This window comes from Amblyomma maculatum, chromosome 1 (assembly GCF_055883805.1).
Source record: "Amblyomma maculatum isolate TAMU_Amacu chromosome 1, ASM5588380v1, whole genome shotgun sequence".
Classification (NCBI taxonomy): Eukaryota; Metazoa; Arthropoda; class Arachnida; order Ixodida; family Ixodidae; genus Amblyomma; species Amblyomma maculatum.
The window spans coordinates 386,938,704-386,962,907 of NC_139344.1; the positions used below are offsets into that span (position 1 = coordinate 386,938,704).

General features: G+C 44.0%; 1 protein-coding gene, 1 long non-coding RNA gene and 1 pseudogene across 3 annotated transcripts in view; 1 reads left to right on the forward strand and 2 right to left on the reverse strand.

Moving 5' to 3' along the window:
* The window catches only part of LOC146208451 (uncharacterized), a 138,407-nt gene that overhangs the window by 84,234 nt on the left and 29,969 nt on the right, over positions 1-24,204 (reverse strand). For both annotated transcript variants that reach the window (XR_014704989.1, XR_014704988.1), the window contains exon 2: positions 16,753-16,836. This is a non-coding gene — a long non-coding RNA (uncharacterized LOC146208451). The remainder of the gene's footprint in view (positions 1-16,752; positions 16,837-24,204) is intronic.
* LOC146208456 (hexokinase-4 pseudogene) lies at positions 501-2,372 on the reverse strand (annotated as a pseudogene).
* Positions 20,931-24,204, forward strand: part of LOC146208457 (uncharacterized) — a 48,603-nt gene continuing 45,329 nt past the window's right edge. Inside the window, exon 1 of the mRNA XM_084593825.1 lies at positions 20,931-21,085. Within this exon, the coding sequence (XP_084449951.1) occupies positions 21,040-21,085 (46 nt within the window). The 5' untranslated portion in view covers positions 20,931-21,039. The remainder of the gene's footprint in view (positions 21,086-24,204) is intronic.

Genomic DNA, 24,204 nt, shown 5'->3' on the forward strand with positions numbered 1-24,204 from the left:
GCATACATATTATTGCTTACACATACCAATCGAAACAAAGAGGCATGCTAGGTATTATGGACCGGTAAGCTAAACTGTATATTACTGCAATGTGAGTGCGATATTCTTGAGTATCAGGTTTGACGGGGTGAAAGGATTTAAAGTCACAATCGTAATATATTAATTATTACAGTCTTTTTGCTACTGCGCGAGTAGAATGTGTAACAGAAGTACCTACCGTAATAATAGCGTGCATTATAATAATTTCACCGCAATAGGCTCAAATGTAATAAATGCTGAGGCCATTGAAGGAAAATATTAAAAATTCATTATGCATTACGACTATCCTATTCTAGTATCACCTGGAGAAGCTCTCAGGAGCGCCAAATTCTACTACTACTAGTACTACTAGCAACCTAGTGATAAAACAAGCAATTGACTGATGCACATTATGTGCAGCGCAAAGCCATCATATACTGCGCCAAGCAAACACTTACTAGATGCAATTAACATACGGACGGTTGATTGTCAACACAAATCTGTATTTACACAACGACACTGTACAGGGCAAAAACGCAAGCATACATTACAGCCTTTTGCCGACACAAGGTGGGCATAACTGATGCACAAAGTTCTAGTGGTAGCCATTTTGCTTCGTACGTCGCAACCTGTCTGCCACAGCGGCCACAAGGCCAGCTCCCTTGCCGCTGCCATCTTCCGCAAGCATTAGCTTGAAAGGTCGGTTTGGTGCGAGTACAGTGATGAAATCGGTCATCAGCCTGTGGAACCTAGGGTGGTGCTTATACAGTGAACCGTCGATGGCGATTGTTACCGTCGGCTTCTGCATACGATTCAACAGTTCCGCTAGACAGATGGAAACAAGCAAAGCCGCCCTCGCCGAGGCAACTCCGCAGACGTAACGCACAATAGCTATGTCGTCTTCCGTGACCCGTATGTAGCCCAGTCTGGCCAAGATCTCAGGAGCCCGACCGTCGCCGTCGTCTCCTTCAAGGTGGGAGACGTCAGCCGTGGTGAAAGTGCCCTTAGTAAGGATTGTCTCTGATGCTCTGCCATCGAAGAGGACGCGCTCCCGGATCAGCTTCACCAATACATGACGCACCAGTTCGCCAAGGAACTTGCCCGAGAAGAGTTTCTCGAAAGTGAAAGAATTCACCAGAAGAGAGTTCTCGTCGACGGCACGATCAAACTCAGTCTTGATGAAGTTAAGCACACCGTTGTCACCAAACGCACCCCACTCGACGTCGATGACAACTTCGCGGATGCCAGTCTTGTCACCCTCCCATTTCTGAATGTTCTCAATCTTTTCCAAGTAGCACGCGTTGCTGCCGGTGCCCAGGATGAGTCCGATAGCGCATTCGTGGTCCAGGAAGGCGCCTTTGACGAGGGTACCTGTCGTGTCGTTGACGACGGCAACTATGTCAATTTCCATGTCCCCTCTGCGGTCGATTGCATCTTTGAGCATCTGAACGGCGTCCTCACCAACTACACCACTACAGTTGAAACTCTTCGTCCATGTGACCAGAATACCTACGTTGAGCGCCTTCTGAACCATCGGAAATGAGAAGCAGAAACCCAGGGGCAAATGCTTTCCCATTAGATTGTTTGTCTCCATGAAATCGTGAATACAGTCGGCTAAGAAGTCGAACAACTTCTCGCCAGGTCCAAGTCTTATGGGTTCCGGAACAGAGTAGTATTTGACATGAAACTGCTTCTCACCCTCGGGATCCAGTTGAAGAAGGAGGACGCGAAAGTTGGTGCCGCCCAAGTCCAAGGCGAGAAACTCTCCTTTCTCGGTGCCATCGGGAAGCTCGGGGAGGTAGGTGTTCTCCATTTGAAGCGAGGAAGCTCGCCGAGGGTTCTTCTGTAAGCCCAGATCGATCTCGCTGTTGAAAACATCACGGATCTTGGAGGTAGTGTGCACGTTCAATACGAGTGGATGCACGATGTTCTCTACCGTAGCCTGCTTCTTGGGGTCATCGTCGAGTGCGAGACGCGGGTAATGGAAATTCACCTCAGTCAGCGCCGAATACGACATGCTGATCTTTGCCAAAGAGCGAGGCACAGCTACAAAGACGCCGGCGTTAGCGTGCAGCAAAACAACCGGTTTCCGCTCCGAGGGTTTGCAGCAGGTTTCCTAGCGAGCCTCCACTTGCCGGAAACAACTACGCTGCAGCCGCAGCAATAGAGCTCAATAAAGGCAAAACAGGCCTTCGCTTGGCGCGTCCCGGGTAGCAGCCGGCCCCTCCGGAAGCTAGGCACGTGTACAGCTGCGACGGTTCGTCGTCGCCGGCGACCGACAGATGATTGCTCTCGCCCGTGAAACAGCCGACGCTCGGCGCCGCGCCAAATGGTAAACTGGCTGGATGGCTCTGCGGGTCGGCTCCATAGGAGTGGAGTATTACGTCACTGACGTAACCGAAGTCATTTGTCTAAGTAGCCGATTTGGGAGGTATCGTGGCGCCCTCTCGCGTCGCAGAAACCAATTACTGCTCATTATCAAGGACAACTTTTTCTTCCCTTCTTTTTTTCTTTACCTCTCAAGATAGCCCATAGCAAGGGAAACGACGATGCGAGCCCTTTTTTACCGTGGATATTTCTCTTCACACCCTCGTCCTCGCTCCCTTCTTACGTGGCTCGATCGGTGATGCACAACTCCTACCCAGCGGCACGTCGAGCTTCGAGAAGCTGCGGTAATATTTCCTTGGTTGCGCGCGTCTGATAAGGCGACTCGTCGTGGCTGCTGTAGATATCAGTGCTAAGCAGATCTGATGCATTTGTGCGAGGGATTGGCACGGGAAATAGACTCGCCTGATAGTGTGGCGCCACAAGGAAACAAAAGAGAGTTACAGTGTTTAGCAGTCAGGTGATTTCTACAGAATGCAGCTGGGCCAGCCCATCGCACCTATGACAATCTTTTATATGTGTACGTTAAACTAGTAAGCTGCTGTGTAAAATTAGGAACGTTTCGCCCATGTTCCAAGAGGGAGAAAGGGCGGATAAGCGCGAATGCATCAGCACATGCCCCTGTGGTTAGATTTGACTTTTTTTTTCTTAATATCTCGGGTTAAATGTCACAAACCGAATGCGAAAGTAAGGGGCAGTACTGTATAAAGAAGGGCCAAATAATTGACGCACTTGAAAGCATTCATGAGTCTACAAAAATTCCTCTATGTCCCTTTAGCAAAGGAGCTCGGTGGTGGTAGCTGCGAGGTCAAAATAAAAAAAAAAAAAACATTCGTCCATGAAAGCAGACTAGACTTCAAAGGGACAGTCTCGTGATCGCTGAGGTCCTGTAGATATTCATTGCAGTATATACACGTTAATACCACTAATCGTCCTTAATTATCTTCTTATTCCTCCTAAACACACTTTTTAATCCGTCCCAGTCTTTCTCATTCAGAGTATGCAAGCAATCTGTAAGTGTTCCCCGTAACTATTTCTTTACTTTAGTAGCTAAGTGTGCATTGCTGCTGAAACTGTTTAAACTGTCCTTTGACTAGATCCAAAAAGAATAAAATTCTGGTGTGAAGTTCTGACAGCATAGCTGACTATGTCGTGTCAAGAGAGGACAGAATTCGTAAGCATAGGCGCCGATATTCTCAATGAAAACTCTGAATAAAATATTTTTTTCTAGCTCTCCTGATCATTGGTTGCAGTATACTGTAGACGTTTTTACAAAAATTTCAAATGATCTGTAAGCATCCAGGGATGCTCGAAATGGCACATCTTTTGCTAATGGCGCAGATATATACAAAAAGAGAGACGGATGACTAGGCACGTAACGAGAAGATGGTTTTGACTGCCATGTTACCCTATGATTGACTTGTGATGCACTGTAATAAATAAAGAGAATGCAAAATAATAATCTGTCTCAGCATATTAAATTAAGGTGCACCCAAGTTCTGTGAATTAATATTAGAACGCAATTTTTTTTTCACATATATTCTGCATGATAACAAACAATATATCCGAATCCTCCACTGGAAAGCTTGTAGTTTTCTTGCTTGTTTTATTCAGAAACCTGCCCAGTTTATTTTTATTGCAGCCTTAGTTACTTATGGGAAGCTCAGGACAAACTTCAGAACGAACTTGTGCGTTCCATCGGAAGCACGCCGTTGCTATGGAACAACATGCCTCGAAGATATTTAAAAACTAACCGCATTGGTTTTCTATGGTCACGAACCATGCGCTTCGACTATTTCTATCAATAATGTACCCAAAGTTTATTTCCAAACTATATTTAAAAACACAGCCGGTACGACCTCCGGAAACATAAAAAAAAAAATTGCTGGACATTGCAAACTCTGATTAATCTCATCAAAACGTGTATAAATGTATCTTAAAATATCCCAGAAGGAACAGATGTTTGATTTGGGCTAGTTGGTAGCAGTTTCTTGTAGACATAGCGCAAAAAAGACGGGGACAACTAACACAGATGTAGACATGTCTACATCTGCGTTAGTTGTCTCCATCTTTTTTGCGCTATGTCTTCAAGATATCCCAGAAGGGCCTAACGGTTAAAAAGAGTCCAGGATGCAAGTCTTAGTTCACAGACTTCAGAGCGCGTTTATGCAAAAGAGGCTTTGATAAGCAAAAAATTGGAGCCATTTGAAGCGTAATACTTGTCCTGATAGAATAATAGGTTCATTTGTTTTTTACCTGGAGTCACTGTGTAGAGGTGATACTACATGCAGGTGATGTGACCGATAAAAGCGCCTGTACGAGCGCTTTGAACCACGCGAAATCGCTTCTGCGCGGCGAGCAGAAATTGCGAAACCTTATGGATATGAATTGACAGAGCTTCAGAGCTCTGACCGACCTTACGCAAGATCGTTACCTGCGCCCCAGAAAAAGATGGAGGCCGAGGGTGAAGTTAGACCACACTAGCGAATCAAATCCGCCTCACTTACACGTCTTTATACAGGTAGAACGAGAGGAAGAAGATGGCTACGAGGTATGAAAGAGCACCGAACAAGAGTAGAGGGGGGGGGGGGGGGGGGGGGGGCTCAGTTCGCAGGTCGAGCCAAGGTTTCTACAGGTGGATTTGTCTTTGCCTGGGCGGAGAACATACGAACTAAGACTTCCCCCTCTACCTTTGGTCGGTGCCCTTTCAGCTGTCATTACGTCTTCATACAGGAATACGAAATTCCACACCAAATGTCTAGAGAATTCTTTGTTTCTTTCTTTTCTGCTCTTTTGAATTTGAACTAAGTATTATCAAAGTGTTTCGTGTCCCCCCCCCCCCCCCCCCCCCCATGTAATACCCTCCCCGGAGAACCGTTAGGGTATTTGAATAATAAATATATAAATTAAAGGTTTCATGAAAAGTGCCACCGTAAGCCTCATAGTACAGCCATAAACTTGAAGTCAACACTAAAGGGTGAGCAGGGGTATACTCCGCAACGCTCAAATCTCATCGAAGGAAATAAAATTTTCACTGCATGACTATAACCACTCAGTACTGCATACCTTGCATACAAACTGAGTTGGCAGTCAATACGAGATTGTGAATCTCACGCGCTTTAGTTATTGTTGGTTTCGGCAGAGGAGGGGGGGGGGGGGAGAAGGGGGCTACGTTGTTCTGAAAGCTTTAAAAGAGTGTCCGCTTGGAACCCCACAACAATTACACAAGCTCGTAGAGGAAAACAAGCTATCTTTGATAATTTAGTAGAAAATAGAGTGGTATGCATTCCATTCTTCGCATCGATTCTCTTTTTAAAAGGAATGTAACTTAATAGAACATGTTTGCAGACCCCTTGGCAGGACATCGCAAGGAAAAAAACCGCAGAAAGAATCAGTGAAGAGGCAAGTAGACTACAGTTCCCGATAGACCACGGCTCCCCCCAACACCGCATCACTGACTTCCTGCTGTGGGCACACGCCAGCATTCTGTCTTCGCGGACTATGATACCAGAAAGGCAAAATTCAGTTGCAAGAGAAGACCCGCGACATTTTTCGAAAGAAGAAATGAGATGTATAAGCAAGCTGCGCTATGGCAGCTGACGAAAAACTAGAGAACGTCTGGCAGCAGACATTTATTGCAAAAGTTGCTTTATGTGTAAGACATTAAAATACGATATATTCTTCCTAGGACAAAACTTTAGCATTAAATTAAATTTTGGTAGGGCCCTATATGACAGAAATTATGGCGCATTCCCTCTCCTGAGCTGTAGGGAGGACAAGCTGCAAGCGCTTCCATAGTTAGCTAGCACAATATGTTCAGCCCCACCAAAAGGGTTAGTGCCGCAATCACTTCTTGAACACATACCAGAAAGAAAGAAACAGCTCGCATGCGATTAGAGGTTCAAGTGTCGCCTCCGGCTGGCGGAGTCTGCACAAGCAAGGCAGGCTGCTGCATGCAGCCCCGTGTAAGAATTGCTCAAGAGCGCCTGATAAACCCCTGCCACTCCTATGAAAGGGAGGGCATTTATCTATAGTATTGCACACATGCCTCGGCACTACTCGAGAGCCCGGTCGAGCACGTGGCGGTCGGCGACACTCTGTACAGCTTCAAGGCTATCTATCATTCTGATTCCTGGCTCCGCTCAAGATGTCACGAAAGATTAAGCTCGCTGCTGTATGAAAATGCAGCTTAAGTTTGTTGAATTATATGATATTGATGGAATGCTTATTCTTTCAATACTCTCTTTTTTTTTTCTTGGAATACCAACAAAATTTAATATTATACGCCACTTATGTCAAAGAAATTCCTCCAGTAGTTTCCGGCCTCGGTTTTTCGACGCTTATTGCTCTATATATTTTCGATTAAATTATGTATTCACTCTCTATCAAGCCTGAGGAAAAGTCAGCTACATAGGTCGGGAGGCAGACAGAAATGTCTGTCGAAGGAAAAAAAAAAAAAAAAACTCGAGAACATTTATTCCAGGTAAACACCGACGATTAGCAATTGAAACAGAACGCTGTGAAAACCAACACCACGCCTGAATTAATTTCAAGAAACCTCAGTCGAACTGGTGCAGATCTTAGCCGAAACGATTTGAGTGATTAAAAAAGTGAAATTTTCAAGAGACTGAAAAGCACAATTTTTGATTACGCTAGCAGGAAAGGCAAGGAATAATAAACGTAAAATCCACCTATGATGAGGCGCTGATGACGAATCCGAAATAATAGGCTACAATTAATTGTTCAACTAAAGAGTGTTCCGAATTTCAGGTAATTGGCCTGCAGAGAAGTGCGAACAGTACTATTACTGAAATAGTAGTCTTCAGAGGAACGCCACTTTGCTTGAAGAGCATGCTTTAAAGATTTTGCCCCCCCCCCCCCCCCCACTCCCCCCTCATTAGAGGTATGACCACTGACAGCCACTTTCACAAGATATTTAGTAATATATATGTTCTGCATATTCAGTGTATATCGACATGCCTGGGATTTCTATGCTCTTAAGGGCAGCAGCAGTATTAGAGGCTTTAGTTCTGCTAAACAGTGAAGCTGTAACGCATCGCCGCTTTTTGTACAGCGTTCTGAAGCTAATGAAATTTAAATTTTGAAATTGAAAACTATATAACTTATTCCGATTAGTAACTTCCTGAAATAACACAAAAGCCACACTCGGAATGGCTTTGATGGAACGCCAAAAATGCCACTTATTACTGCTTATTACTGGCCATTACAACCTTGGTGAACTATGTTATGAGAAATGCATGCCTTGCATGCGGGCACCCGGCCAGGAACTATTCAAGAAGAAGGGCAAAGTTATCTCTTTCGTAGAGGGATGGAGTAAGGACAGCGGAATATCTAGAACGAGGGCACTGCCGAGAGAACGGGAAGAGGGGTCAACTTCGCTCTGCTTCACGGGAGCGGTAAGCGGGCTCGGATGGCCGGATGAGATTAGATTTCAATATTGTTCAAAGGCAAAAAAGTACGACAGCCATGCGCCGCGATTGTGTGCAAGATCTAAAAATAAGGTGAGATAGAGGAAACACAGAAAAAAATTGGGTTAGATATCACTTTGCTCCTGCGAAGAACCGACGACACGATAGCTAGAGAGTGGCCTGGAGTTAACTTTGACACGAAGAAGAATCTTCACACATAAAGGCTCAAAAAAAGGCGGTCTTCAGAACTGACGTTGCCAGAAACGTTCAACATTTAGGGATTTTCAAAGACACTGCTGGGGCTTCTGTTGGTTTTTCCTCATATGACCGAGGTAAAAAGAAGATTGATTTGGGCAATTTCGTGATCCATTATCACGGCATGCAGGAACTGAAGCACGTGACAGGAGTAAATAACATGTAGCCCAAAAAGCACTGCGCGCCTTCCCGTGGATTTATGCTGCACTTTGCTGGTGGGCGAAGTTAGAGCTGCACCATAGACCTTGGTTGACTGTATTGCCCTTCCTATAGCATCGATATAGAAAATAAAACAAGCCTGCACAGTATTGGACCTTTGCACCTTTCTACTTCTACGACAAACCTGCAGGCTTGTGGAGGTTAGGGACATTTAAAATAAGCGCATACTTCTTGCGCGTGGTACCTGTATGATGTGGAATGGGGGCCCGTGGCTCGTAGGAAAACTTATAACACAATTTGCGCTCTATAAAGATGTAGGCTAACCGAGGGAAGCACAGCAGCTATGCACCTTTTATTCGACAGGAAAAACCAATGAGCGGCTTCTCGTAGTGCTCACTAAGTATATAGGTCCGAAAAGAGTTTAAAGAGTTAGCGTTGAGCAAATACCATAGGCTTGGTCAAAGCGGTGATGTCAGTGGGAAAAATAGGTGCTTCAAACGTATGACGTCATAATGGAATAATCAATTTACGCAGGGAGTAGAGATTTGTGTGCGGGGCACTAAGAAGACCTAATATTACTCGCGTGAGAATATAAAACACTCTATTTTTATCGAAGCCAAAAGCAGCACCATAACTTCTTGTGTTGCTCTGCACCGTATGCAGAACTATGCATGCATTGAGTGCGCAAAGCGAAGGCGTTTTTGTCGCTAGTGGTTGGTTTAATTTATCATCATGGCCAGCGGGGTGTAAATTTGGATGCGGCTGTCTTGGAAGAACAGCATGTCCTAGTAATTCCAGATCATGAAGTTACACAAGAATACAAGTTCCTAAGATGGTAGAAAGAAAAAAGAAAACATACACGCTAACTGCGGCGTTTAGCAAGTTAAATAAATGGCCTTAGCTGAGGAAATTGAGAAGGATGATCAACGCCGTGCATTTAGATTCCTCCCGTTGAATAACCAAAATCAGAACACCAGTTTTACAAGTACAACTTACTTTTTCCTTCTTGGAAATCAACACTAAAACGTTGGTTTCGCTTAGAAATCAGCATACCATAACAGTATAATTTGAACACTCGGCATATCGGACTAATGAAATTTATATAAAAGGTGTATGTTGTTCAGATAAACCACAAGCACCCTTACAGAGTAAGATTTTTGCTTCTCGTTTTGAGAAGTTGGATGAATGACACGAAATAATTCATATGCAGTCATTGCAGTGAAATATATATATCATATTTTTAGCACGAAAGTAAAGAAGGTGCATTAGTGTGCTCGTCACTTTGTTGTACTGCTTTTACTTACAAACGGGCTGAGTACAGGCCATATAAAGGCCGTGCACCAATGGTAAAGGTTAGGAGTGTGATCTCTGAAGATGTATCTACCACTTCACATTTCTAGACAGCCTGGTTCGCTAGTATTAACTTGGGTATGAAGTCTCGACTTTCAAGCATCCGTGGGAAGCGACTGAAACACTGCCTCATCGACTATCATCATCATCATCATCATCATCATCATCAGCCTGATTATACCCACTGCAGGGCGAAGGCCTCTCCCATATTTCTCCACTTAACCCGGTTCTGTGCTAGCTGCATTCACTTGACCCCTGCGAACTTCTTAATCTCATCCGCCCACCTAACTTTCTGCCGCCCCCTGCTACGCTTTCCTTCCCTTGGAATCCAGTTTGTTACCCTCAGCGACCATCGGTTATCCTCTCTACGCACTACATGTCCTGCCCATGTCCATTTCTTCTTCTTAATTTCCACTAGAATGTTGGTAACTTGAGTTATTTCTCTGGCCCACTCTGCACGCTTTCTATCTCTTAATGTTACCCCTACCATTTTTCGTTCCATAGCCCTCTGGGTTGTCCTCAACTTAAGTAGAACTCTCTTGGTTAGCCTCCACGTTTCAGCCCCATAGGTGAGTACAGGCAAGATGCAACTGTTGTATACTTTCCTCTTGAGCGATACCGGTAAGTTGCTAGTCATAATCTGCGAGTGCCTGCCAAATGCGCTCCATCCCAATCTTATTCTTCTTGTTATTTCCTTTTCATGGTCCGGATCTGCCGTTACTACCTGTCCTAAGTATACATATTCGCCTACTACTTCCAGTATTTCGCTACCTAATGTAAACTGCTGTTCCTTCCCGAGGCTGTTGAACATTACCCTAGTCTTCTGCATATTGATTTTCAAGCCTACCTTTCTACTTTTTCTGTCTAGGTCATCAATCATTATTTGCAGTCCATCCCCCGAGTTGCTTAGCAAGGCAATGTCATCAGCAAATCGCAGATTACTGAGGTATTCTCCATCTACCCTTATCCCTAACTGCTCCCATTCCAAGTCTCTGAATACTTCCTCTAAACAAGCTGTGAATAGTACTGGGGAGATTGTGTCTCCTTGCCTAACACCTTTCTTTATGGGAATTTTGTTACTTTCTTTATGCAGAACTATGGTTGCTGTGCAGCCACTATATATATCTTCCAGCACTTTCACGTACGGCGCATCTACCCCCTGATTTCGTAATGCCTGCCCGCCGAGGTTTCAACTGAGTCAAATGCTTTTTCGTAATCAATGAATGCTATGTATAAGGGCTGGTTATATTCCGAGCATTTTTCTATCACCTGATTGATGGTATGGATATGATCGATAGTAGAGTACCGTTTCCGGAACCCTGCTTGATCCTTTGCTTGATTGCAGTCTAAGGTTGTCCTGATTCTATTAGCAATTACCTTAGTAAATACCTTATACGTAACAGACAGTAAGCTGATTGGTCTGTAATTTTTAAGGTCCTTAGAGTCCCCTTTCTTGTGAATGAGGATAATGTTTGCATTCTTCCATGGTTCCGGTACCGTCGATGACACCAGGCACTGAGTATACAGGGTGGCCAGTTTTTCTAGCACGATATCCCCCCCGTCCTTCAGCAAATCTGTAGTTATCTGATCCTCTCCAGCTGATTTCCCCCTTTTCATAGTTTCTAGTACTTTCTTGACCTCGTCCTTCGTCACTGGTGGAACGTCTGACTGTTTTTCCCTACCGCCAATCTCATTACGGTCGTGACTACTTTGGCTACTGTAGAGATCTGTATAGAAGTCCTCGGCTACTTTCACTATCTTGTCCATATTAGTGATGACGTTGCCCGCCTTGTCCCTTATCGCATACATCTGGTTTTTGCCTATGCCCAATTTCTTCTTTACCGCTTTAAGGCTTCCCCCGTTTTTTACAGCATGCTCAATTTTGTCCATGTTATACTTCCTTATATCGGCCACCTTGCGCTTATTGATTAGCTTTGATATCTCGGCCAATTCGATCTGGTCTGTTGGATTAGAAGCTTTTATACTCTGGCGTTTCTTAATCAAATCTTTCGTCTCCTTAGACAGCTTACCGGTATCCTCTCTAACTATCCTACCGCCTACTTCTACCGCGCACTCAGTAATGATATTTCTGAAGTTATTGTTCCTTGCCTCTAGGGTAAGGAACATCGACTATCAGGGCTCCAGTAATGCTGCATGAAAACAGCCAGTGTCGAGAGGCAGTGGGTATATTCGACCATGGGAGGTGGTACCGTACTATTTCTGTGACCAGTAGGTCGCTGGATTCGTTCGATGCTGCCACCATGCTGACGTGAAACGAATCGGAATGCAAGATAGAAATCCAGTTCAAATGGAATGCGGCTCCACGGTGGAATAAAAGCCGCATGTGCCTACTGTGGAGCGCAAGAAAGGTTAGTGGCCGAAGCGATGCAATTGTTGATAAGCGCTGGAAGATACTTTGGAATGCACCTCACGGAGAACACAAGACATACACGAGGATTGGTAGCACGAAAATACTGGCGTATTTTCCAAGAAAAACACGCTTTGCGATGGCTCTGTCATCGGGGCGCTTGGCTGCTGAGTCCGAAGACGCACGTTCAATCTCAGCAGTGACAGCCGCGTTTCGATGGAAGCCAAACTAAAAAGCTGTTGGTCCAGTGTGCCGTGTGATCGAGCGATCAAGACTTGCATGGGGTATAAATTATTCAGTAGCACTTCAATACACCTCCTTTTACTAATTTCCTTCTTTCATTCCCTTCTTATGTGTCAGCAGCGTCAATACACCCCCTACAGCTTAGTGTACAGGTGGTACGCTTATTGGTGGTAAATTTAACGCACGAACACCCTTACAACACTATGTGCTACTATAGATGTGCTCAGGTGTGCTAAGGTACTATAGTCCCACCAAGCGCCGGTTTCACCACTTCACAAAGGAAGGCCGTGCCTCTAAATTGGAACTCGCACTACTTGATTGCTGAGCCCAGAAAGCGATGAAGGTGAAGAAGCTTTGTACTTAGGGCTTGACCAGGAGACTAACGAATGCTTCAATCTCTTCGCATCAGTCGGTAGATTTTTACTACTACTCTTACTTCTACTACTGCATCAATGCCATTTTACACAGCGTGGTTTGGGTGCCTAACGAGATGAAGCCTAGCGAGATGAAGACAGTTACTAAACCCACACCTTACTTCCGTCCCAAACTATTTAAATTTCATCTATTGTATACATATATAGATAGGGCAACTTTACCTGACAAGCTTTTATTGCATGCGTAGTTTGGAGTAACTCTTGCGGAAACGTAATTAAAACTTCTTCATATCCCTTGTACTGCAGCAACATCCAGCTGTAGTGCATCGTGACACAAGCACTGCAGTCCTCTCGGGGTTAAAAACCCCGTTTCCTATGCTCACCCCTATTATGTTCAAGTCTGAAACGACACTCGTCGGCTGTGTTCTCCTCGGCGAAAGAGACCAAAAAAAAATGCTCCCAGTTTACCTCGCCATCCTAAATGCAACTTAAGACTTCAAGCAAGTTTTGGCTTATTTAGTTCTGTTTACTTCGGTTTAGATTATTTTGATTGCAGTGCGCAACACACACAACCTTTCTACACTTTATGCAGCTTGTGGGACGCTCTAATTGGCTCTAATCAATTACCTAATTATCGACATGCACCAACGTTTTGCTCCAGCGAGATTTTTTTCATCCTAATGATGCCATCCTTTTTCTTATAACTCATTTCATTCGAACGTTATCATGATGACGAATTCTGGTGACACGAAACTTCGCCATAGCCATACAACGCTTACGTAATGATAAAGTAAATGCAGCAATGGCATAGAGTCAGGTGGGCAGATGCTGTTAGGAAGGTCGAAGGGAGAAGGTGTCTGCAGACGTAGTAGTGCGAGGCTGTTGGAATCAACAACAGATGGCTTTGCGTTTCGCAGGGGGCCGCTCCTGGTGATTATATTAACATTGTCGCATCGCAAGATTATTCTCACAGCGTGATCAGTGTGCATATTCGAGCTGGCGTTCAGGCATGTACATTTCGAGTATCCAGTGAAAGCTGATACCGTGAGAGGCTTTGAGGTTCTCAATGTGCGAAGAGGGAATCGATTTCAGGCTTTCCTCAAAGACATGAAACCCTTCCTTGTGCCTGAAGGAGAAATTGTTTGTGTTCGAAGAAGCAGCAAACAATGTATTCCATACCATACCAGCGATCATTGTGAGTGCTCTGTACTGTGAACTGCTTCAAACGTGTTTGTGATGACTGCCAGCTGCACGGATAGCACGTGCGGTTGTCGCAAGCGCACTATTGCGAAGGGGTTTATTTCTGGGACGTGCTAAAAAGGACCATCAAAAAGTACTTATCGCTCACCTAGTATAGAATTAAATTTTTGCTTCCAGATAATAAAGATGGGTGTCCTTTTGATTTAGCTATGTCGTGGGGCTTCATTGCATTTGGAGGTCGCGAATGGCCTGGTATCACAGTGATATTAATGCCCTGCCTGCACGAATGTACTTTTGTGGAAGTATTTTTTTTTAAATCTCGGACATGTGCTCCGGACTAGTCGCCAATGTTAGAGCTCTTGCCTGCGCTTAGAGAATTTTAGTATGTCAAAGCCATACTCGTAGGAGGTGGCGGATTTTTTTTTTTTCTGTGGTGTATATTGATGTATGCATATTGAGGTCGGTTAAGCATAGCAATGAATAAAAAATGCGCGCGTCACAAGCGAGGGCTCTATGTCACTAATGTGGTTAACAAATTAAAGGGAATGTACAGACTTTGTCAAAAGTTTAGGGTACAGGAGGTGTGCTTTTGTGCCACTTCGTGGGGCTTTTAACGCATTTCCAGTGTTCCAAATCTCTTGATGGTAAGGCGATTTTTACCTTATCTACTCCAATGAAAAAGACCGCCACTAATGATAACTCAGCGCCATTACGACTGAGAAGTAGACCCCGGGCTCTACACCTTTGACAAAGGCTGTACTTCAAAAGATAACAAACAATGCACTCTGAGGCAGACATCTGGGCCAGTTATTTGAGGAAATCATGAATCAGTTATCGAATGTTTAACGTCGCTGGAAACGTTTCGCCAGAATTATTGGCTTAAAGTGCCTCGGCTAATACCACGGAAGTAATAAATTTGCTGTTCCGCGAAGTAAGACCATAAGCAGAAGAAAATTCAAGCTCGCAGTTACTTTTATTGGTGACAAGTCAGAACTATCCGGGGAGAAGTTTCTTGAAAACTTGCCAGTATTTATTTCTTTTTATTACCATTATTAGTAGAAACAACCAGCGCTTCGTGATCAGGTGTCCAGGTTACTTGACCCGATTGCTGATAGGTCGGGGAGGTGTGTCCCGTAACGAAACAACGTGAAATGACAGAGCTGTGGAGAGCTGAGGAGTTCTGGCGGATGACATGACCACCGCTGTTTATTAGCTGAAGTTGTTACGGACGCGGCTCTTGCGATGGGCGTCTGGTCTATCGATCTTTCTTCCTTTTAATCTCCACCTATCCGGTGTTCTCACTGGGCAGTGGTCGTGCAACAGGTGAATGCGGTGCAAAAAATTCTTAATACCTGATTGAATTTGACCTTTAAATAAAGAATCCATAGCTCCAATAAAGCAAACAAATTGTTAGTTAACCGATTCCAAAATTATACTGACTGCACTGCGGCAAAAAAAAAAAAAAAAAAGCCGAAGCCTCAGTTGTCGTAGCGCTACGACATTTCGGACATGAGTGCAAGAAGGTTTTAGTTCGAACGGCTGAACTTTCAAAGGGATTCAAGCAATGAGGGTCAGACAGAAAATATGTGCTAGAAGGCGAGCCCGACGAAATTGGCATATATGGATTGACGAAATAACTTAGAAAGGTTTAAATAAAGAATATTTGAAAATGAACAAATGAGTATGTGTTCACTCCTCTACATCTAGGATGAAATTGTACCTGCTATGGCAGATCAGGGCCAGAAGTATGAAAGCTGAAAACCAAAGGATTCACACAAAAATATGGGCCGTATTCAAATATGTATATATAGAGGGATGAAATCTCAAATGCTGTCATATTTATTTCTAAGAAAATGCTTACGAATCCCACCACATTTATTCTTACCTTTCCTTCAGGGTTCAACCGACCCTGCACACAGCCTCTTGCCATAACATGCGCTAAGAGGCAATAATCCTGCATTGGAACACCGTCAGGTATTTGCCTTGGTATCATCCGCAAAGTAATAAAGATTGAAACTACTTACTCAGATTACTTGCAAGCACAACTGTATCAATAGTTTTTTTAATGCTGTTCAAGATGTATTTAGTAACTGATTGTAACAGGCGGCAGCATACTGGCTTTGATATCAGTTGTCTGCATGGCAAATTTTATTCGAGCTGCCTATTTTCTATGAACGGAACAATGATATTTGGGCAATAAAAGTGTCTACATGCTTATTCATCGCCTTCGCTTGCAATTTTTTGGCTTAGTTGAGTTATATATTGTGCATTTTAGTACTAGTTTATATTATTCGTTGTTTTGCCCCTTGTCTCTGGAATATATAGCTGTACCTTGAGATTACAATGAACAAGTTAAAAAGGCTATGAAGTTGACGTCGCAGTATTATTAGAACGCAAAACTCAGCGCAAAATAATTTTTCAGCCCCCCCCCCCCCCAATTGGAATTTAAATAAAAAAAAACTGTATTCAGAAGCTAATGCTATGTGTATTCGAATAGGCATTTCAGCTAACTTGGTTGCGTTACTTCCAGCGGCTGTGGTGCGCATTGTTTTCTAGCTTTGGGAAAAGGTGGGTTATGATGTCTCATCCAGGCTGGAGCTTACATATTTCACAATTAGAAAGGAAGAAACTTGGTTCATCGTTCAGTCTATGAGAACCCGTTATTATCCACGTAGGTCCATCAGAGGCCTGATGTGTCTCTGATGAATGTGCTTGAGGTTTTGTGTGAGCAGAAATATTAAGAAATCAGTGTAATCTAACAATCTGGAAGCTAGATGCGGCTCGAGGGTATCTAACAACACTTGCTCAGCCTATCCTATAGTTGGTTGAAGCTTAATGCTACGTAAACTCTTAGCACAATACGCACAACCTTGAAGTAGGCAGGGCGAGAAAAATGGGGAGAAAGGACAACAACAGACGGCTTGAGGCATGGCCTCCTGTTGCCGGATGTTATTGAGATATTGGCCCTTACCTGCTATGATAACCGGCGCGTTTTCATATCGGTGAATCCTTGGGCTCTAGGTGCTCTTCAGGTCAGCCGGATCCTCTTTCCCGTCTGCAATGACGTGCAAAGCAAACAGGAAGAGTGGATTTACGAAGGCATGGCCCTCAAGCCCTCCCCACCAAAAATGAAAAACGAAGGTCTGAAAGGTGTTAAAGAATTCTTTCCTTGCTTGTTTCTAAAGAGACATCAACAGGAAACCTCCATGCGTTCTTCTTATCCTCTAGAGCGATGCCTGTGCACGCAACATTAAGGAGCTCGCAGAGAGCTTTTGTTATATAGCGCATTACGACTGCAGACTGTTCAGAGCCTTCCTAGCACAAAGTCAGCTTTTATTATGAACATGTAAATAAATACGGGGAGAGACTGCTACTCGAATGTTCTACAATAAATGTCCTCGGAGCTACTCAAAGCTCCTCAAAGGCTCCTTAATAACCTATTGATAGAGGTTTCTTCAGGAAAGTATAAAATTGGTTTGCAAAATAACCTCAACTCTACCCCTAAAATGGGCAATACCCTAGCAGCCGATTACACAATATTATCGCATTTCCCCGTTCGACGAGGTCTCCTATACAGGGCGCCGAAGAGGAAGAGAGTGCATTCGATATGCAACACAAAAGTAACAACAGTAACCACGAGCAGCTGTCTATTTCTTTCAAGTGCTTCTAAAGAATTACCAAATGAAAGATTTTTCTGTGCTAAAAAGATTTCTCGCTGTTGTCAATATTGCTTGGCATTGTGCGTGTCTCTACTCGTTTTGAATTGCTTTTGACGTCAGAAAGTTCTGTTTATTACGACGCTGCGGCCACCGTGTGCGTACAGGTTTCAGTTGTAAGTTGTCCCACCTAATTAAATAGGCTATTTCGCTTGCAGGAAAGGAAAGGGGCAATATCTCGGTGCATACCGGAACCGTGTCTTAAGGGAAGAGAGGATGGTGGAAGTGTATAAGAAAGAGCAACGCAAGAAAAGAGAACGAGAATGAAGAAAAAAAGGAAAGAAAAGGAAAAACAAATAAACAAGCATAGAAACAGAAGGAGAGGTTCCACTGTGGAGGACTGGAGGATATTTTCGAGTATTTAGAGTTTTTAATCTTTACTGACATCGCACAGCACACAGACGCCTTTTCGGTTTCGCCTCTATGGATACAGGGCCGCCAGGGTCGGGTTTGTTTCAGTCATTTTGGTCAATCGCCACGTTTCTTAACAACTGTCATCGCGGCGGGTCTGCCTAAGTGCGAACAGCTTAAAACAAAGTATTCTACATGTGCTGCCATTGGCATCTAATTAACTTAGGCCGTAATGATGCTTCAGAATATTAGGTTTTTTGAGGCTAGTTGGTATATAATACCCAGTCACACTGGCGCAACGACGATAGCTTGTGTTGTATTTTTCTCTTTGTGTTGCCGTCGTGACGCCGCTGTTCTCGAGTATGCTGGTGCTTGTTTATTCCGTGCAGAAAGCAGCGTGCTGCCTGACTTTATTCGCACTTTGAATATTTCGAGCAATTTTGGGTGCAGTTGATTAGAAGATTTATAAATAATCTGTTGCTAGGCACATGCTTAAGCCGTTGTCTGCTGGTAGGTAGGCATGGATTGTGAAAGCAGTGAAAAACAAGCCCTTTCCATTTTGGTCGCCCTCTTGAACAAATATACAACAAAAACATGAAATATAAAAGATGGAGCTCGGAACAGAAAAAGTTTACCAGGCTTGAAGCTCAATGAAGTAAGGCGCGGGAAGGAAATTTTTTTTGCGCAGATATTTCGGGATATTTAAGAAACGTCAGACACGTTTTATCGAACCTTATAATGGTCGAAGGAGAGAAGTATATAGGCACGTGGCCCCCGGCTTTGCTAACCCTTGTTTTCCCAGGACATAGGAAGATGATCTTCACGTCACTGTAGATATACGGTATTCTCTGAATGCTTCAAACGAGGAAAGAATTAAGGGAATATTGACTGAGAAAAATGACCCCCATTTCATTGGAATACCCGCAAGTAATGAAGTTTTTGTAGTAAGTGAATCTGTTAATACTGATTCCAATAGCTTGTGTGCTGCGCGTCACCTGTAAAAATCACAACCCCAGTGCAAAGTTACATTTCGTAACGGTTCTGAAGGAAAATCAGTCCACAGAGTTATTATTACCACTTTGAAGATTTATCTCTATTGCCCGTCACCAGTTACGCATGTGAACAGGCTGTTTCAAAGCTGATTATTGTTAACAACAGTCAACAATAATAAAAAAAATATGCAATGAGTGATTTGGTTGTTGCTTCTGCTTTTTATTCGGCATTTGATCAATTCATGCACAGAATTTCATTCATTAGTAGAAATATTTTGTCGCTAGACGCAACTTATTGCTCTAAAAATTATGTTCAGTAGAAAAAGAAAAATAGGAAACAGCAACTTCGAATCCCAGTCGTTGAATTTTGTGGATGCATTTAATAACTCATTCGTGGTAATAACGGCCATTTGTTGTTTTGCATATATTATGTGGTGAAGATACTGTGTAGAATTTGTAAAGTCTAATCAAGGATGCGTCTTAAACAGCGCACTTCACTTCTTAATAAATATTTTTTTCAGTAGCCTGCTCAGAAAGAGAATATGAGCTACTCGCTCCCCCTCACCTCAGCCCTACTTTTTCTCAGTCGAGAGATTATGCACGCCAATGTTCTTTTTTTGTGGCTGCAATATACGTTCTGAGAGCGAGGCGAGAAAAGAAACTCATGATTTACTTGTATGTATCCAAAACAATAAACTCAGACCACGCACCCTGAGTCACACATTCTGATTTTGCGCATTGTTCTTAACACGCAGGTTTTCACATCTAGACTCTGCCTTGAATATCTCCGATATTTTTTGCACCTTGCTGAAGCATAGAAGGATTGACTTTACCATGTAAACTACCGCAGTTCTTCCTAAAACTGCGGTGGAATAAAAAATAATACTTTTATTGTGATTCCAAAAACTTTGAAGTAACAAATCTTTCTGTTAAAAGCGGCACACATATGCACTTCAACAAGATCTGCAGATAGCTTGTGGCAAGTAGAATCGTATTAACGTATTGCAATTCGCCACCTCAGATGTAGCATTGAACTAATTTATAACAAACTGACAGTGAGAGTCCGGAGAGAGGCGCTACCTTTCTCTCAAATATTGCTCATTATTTGGGTGAAATAATTGGTCGTCGGAAACCATGCAGACACAAGCACATATATATATATATATATATATAAAAAACGCAAGCTTGTAGAAGATCCGTTACTATCTAAGAGACTGCTGTTTATATATCATGAACGCCTGATTTTTCAGCAGGGAATGGATTTTATGAGGTTTCAAGTGACTTGACAAGCCAGCGTGCAATCAATTTACGGACACTTTTGGCACAGAAGAGCTGCTTTCTGCAACGCTGTTCGGTGTCGCTAAACTTGGCTGTTCTATTTCACAGGTTAATAATGAGCTATATTGCTGAAACAGTAGTATCACGTTTTATCTCTTCATCTCAGAGAGTATCTGAGCAGGTCTTAATTCCATTCCTACGATGGTCAGTATACTTTCAGTCGATGAGGTACTCGGCAACATTCCACACGGTAGTATGCCCACGAACAGTGTTTCCCTCTGCACGTTTTTGCAAGGCATAGGTTTTTATAAAATCGGGACAATTTTTTCATTAGAAAGGAAGCTTCCCTCTTTAAGAAAACCAAGAGACGGTGCACTACTGCTCCAGAAAAAAAGAGCGCTGCTTAGAAAAGGCGAAACAAATGGGGGACCTCCACTTGTCAACCATGTCCGTGCACTTTAATTTTAACTCATTATTTTGACTTCCACCCGATTTAAGGAGCCTATTTGCCAGGTTGTACTAAACATAAAAATAAAAAAAATTTGTGAAGACGGCAGTTGGCCGGAAAGAGCTGGCAGGTATTCCATCCGCGCAGCACACAACGACAAATGAGATCGACAAAGGAGCTGTGAATTAAGCACATCCTTTAACACAAATTTCCCAGTCAGCTACGTTTTCACATCCGCGTGACACCTTGTCCGACATGTCTACTTCCTCGTTGTTTCCCTTTCGAACTTTGTCGACCGGTTGGAAAGAGGCGAGGCAAAACTTCGGTAGAGGCGCACAAGGAATAAAAAAAGACAATAAAACTTCCCGGAAATTGCACGTTTTCCCGCGCAGCCTGTGCACTGATAAAAGGTTCTGTCCTTGAAAGCTGGCGCTTCTCAACCGCCGCCAAGCAAACGTCTGAAGGACTCAGCCATGGACGCTAAGATAGCGGGCTTCGCGTGCCTGTGCTGCTGCGCTGGTGAGTACGGGCTTCTTAACGTAAATGGAAGATAAGGACCTATTTGCATTCACTTTTGACAACAACGTAATTGCGTCTGCAATCGGACCCTGTTTATCATCGTTTTGAAAGGACGAGTTTGTTCACTGGTGGCACATGTGCCAACTAGGTTTATTAAACAATGATACCGCAGCGATTCCTATCGTGCTTTATAGAAATGTGCATTTTATCGGTCACGGTGAATGGAACTCGCGCCCAGACAGCATTGGCCGACTGCCGACCTATGGCCGGTCATCGGCAGCTGGTCGGCAGCCGACCTGCCGGCATTCGGTGCTCGGTCGAATGACGGCCCATGGTTGGCCATGTACCAGGTAGGACGGAAGTCGGCCATCAACCAAGGCCCAAGCTCAGGCACCCGACTGAACGCCGACCAATTCGGCCACGGTAGCTCGGTCAATGGGTGGCCCATGGCCGGCCATGTATTAGGTAGGGCAGAAGTCGGCCAGCATCCATGGCCCGAGCTTGTAACCCCGACTGAACGCCGACCTGTTTGCCACGGTAGCTCGGTCAATGGGTGGCCCATGGCCGGCCATGTATTAGGTAGGGCAGAAGTCGGCCAGCATCCATGGCCCGAGCTTGTAACCCCGACTGAACGCGACCTGTTTGGCAACGGTTGCTCGGGCATTTGGCTGCCCACAGTCGGCCGCATGCCATGTTGGCCAGGAAGCCGGCTAGCACTCACGACCCAATATGCCTGTAGTGGACGCCGATTACCTCCCTGGATCTACTTAACATCTTGTACAAATCCAGTTGTCAGTGAGAACGCGCATACAAAACAAAACCGCGTGGTCGTAGCACGATCATGTGACATTAAATTAGTGATTAGAAGACAGCTTTTTCATTGCCGAGAAAGAAAACGTTGCCGCAAGTTGATGGAATAAATGACCGTTTTCTGCGCGCAGGAACTAAGCGCAGCATCGTATGTTTACCTGGGGAAAGGACCGAATACGATGTGTGCACTTTCTAGATGCAATCCCTGAAAAATGAAAAGTCGGAAGACTGTCGAGTTTGCCATTTTAGTTTCACACGGTGGTAAAAAAAAAGAAAAAATGGCAGCTTTTCGCATAGACTGCGAGCATGGCAAGCCCCCCTATTGCAGCAGTACAGAAAATGTTGCGGATTCCGTACGTTTTTCGCATCACACTTACAGAAAACAAGCGGATTTCATACGTTCGTTACGGAAGTCCTTGCGGAACTTACGGATTTCATGCTGCGGATGCGGATGGTCGTGTGCGGAGAGCATATAGACGTCATGCGATTGATACGGATGTTCTAATAGAGTGTACGGAGCATGTACGGCGATTGCGGACGGATGTGTGCGGAGCATACGGATTCCTCACTGACATGATGCGGTAACTACGGAGTGCGTACGGTTGATGCGGATACTCCGTTCCGCGTAAGCGGAAACCTCGCTGTACAGGCCGGCAAATGCGGAAGAAACGGACTTCACCACAGCTACTCGCTTGAGCCACGTGTCCCGAACGCAGTCGTTGCAAATAATTAATGAGGCTGTTTCGCTCACTTTTTATACATTTATTGAGAGAATCATACGTATATGTATAAGCCATGTAAAGACTAGCTATGGCTCGCGGTGACAATTAAGACGCACCAAAAAATGGCTCGCGCGGCGGTAATAGCAGTTGCAGACGCACTGCAGTCGATCGGTAGCATGAACGATCGCCACGCCTTGGCCGCTATCACTTTGCATGTTATCAGCGTTCATTGAACGCACGGATATGTACCGAAAACAACCGCGAACTTCGGAAGAAAACAATAGCACGGTACTATTCATTCTTCTCCGCAATCCGTTCGCGGGTGATTGTGTCATTGCCGATGTTTGCTTAGAAGCGTTTTTTTGGTGACGCTGCGCAATTGTGATGAGTTGCTTGAGCCTGAAAAGCTGAGTGACCGAAGGGATTTGAAAACAGTGCTACATGTGTTTTAATAGAGGTTCACAAGAATATCAGCATGCATGTGAGCCTTCTGAAAGGGTTCATCTTCTGCAATTTAATTTCATTTATTTTCCCCTGAGGGCATTGCATAAGGGGGGGAGCAAACTTAATATGCAATGCGAGCAAGAACGGGAAAACATTGGAACAACAAGAAAACAGAAACGAGAGAAATAGTGCATGGCCGGGTTAAACGGAACAATATGAAAAGTAAAAATAACAACATACCATAAGTAAATGATGCCGAAACTGTTATATAAATCTATGTTATATGCATGAAGTATTAAACACGCGAAAAAAGGCAAGACAATGTAAGCGCTGTCTCCTGCCCCCCCCCCCCCCCCCCGCGCGCCCACAATTCCGCCGACGTCACCATCAATGCCTTCACAAAAGTTGGTCGTTCAGTTTTACCCTGAATGATTTACAATCAGTACATGATACGATGGTGTTTGGCAGGGCGTTCCACATATTGCGTCTGGAAAAATGAAGAATTTAGTGCTAATAACGTGCAACAGTTAATACGTGCAATGCTATGATTTGGTAGCAACTTTACTGGATTAAGTGAGTGATGAGCATTTTGCATTTTGGAGGTGCTAAAATTCTTCAAAAACAAAGTCAATCTTGTTTTAAACAATACTCTGATGCCCCCCAGGTTCTTTAACTTTTGCAAGTCAATTCACAGTTTCATCTCACGTTCATAAGTTTTTGAAAAGTTCGTTTGAAGGCAGGTTGTCTCACACCAATACAGTCAGAATGGCTCTGGATGTTATCACAAAACACAAGTCCGGCTACATAAAACAGGAATCTAACTTTCTTAAGTGAAGGGGGTTCTGAACACATACAGAGCATGAACAAACAGCAACTTTAATGATAGATGAAATGCAACTTGAAGCAAATTTTGATCGCAAAGCTGGCTTGGCTGCTATTTAGTTGTGAAGCCCTGCGAAAGCCGTCCACATATTCATGCTCCAGGGGTTCTTCAAACAGACGTACACATTCTACCTGTGGCACAACTTGATGCTAAGGTGCTGCATGACTTTCTTTGGAAGCTTATTATTGACCTGGAGGCATCTGCTTTTTGAATTAGAGCATTGATATCAGACAATAACTTCATGAATAGGAAAGCTATGT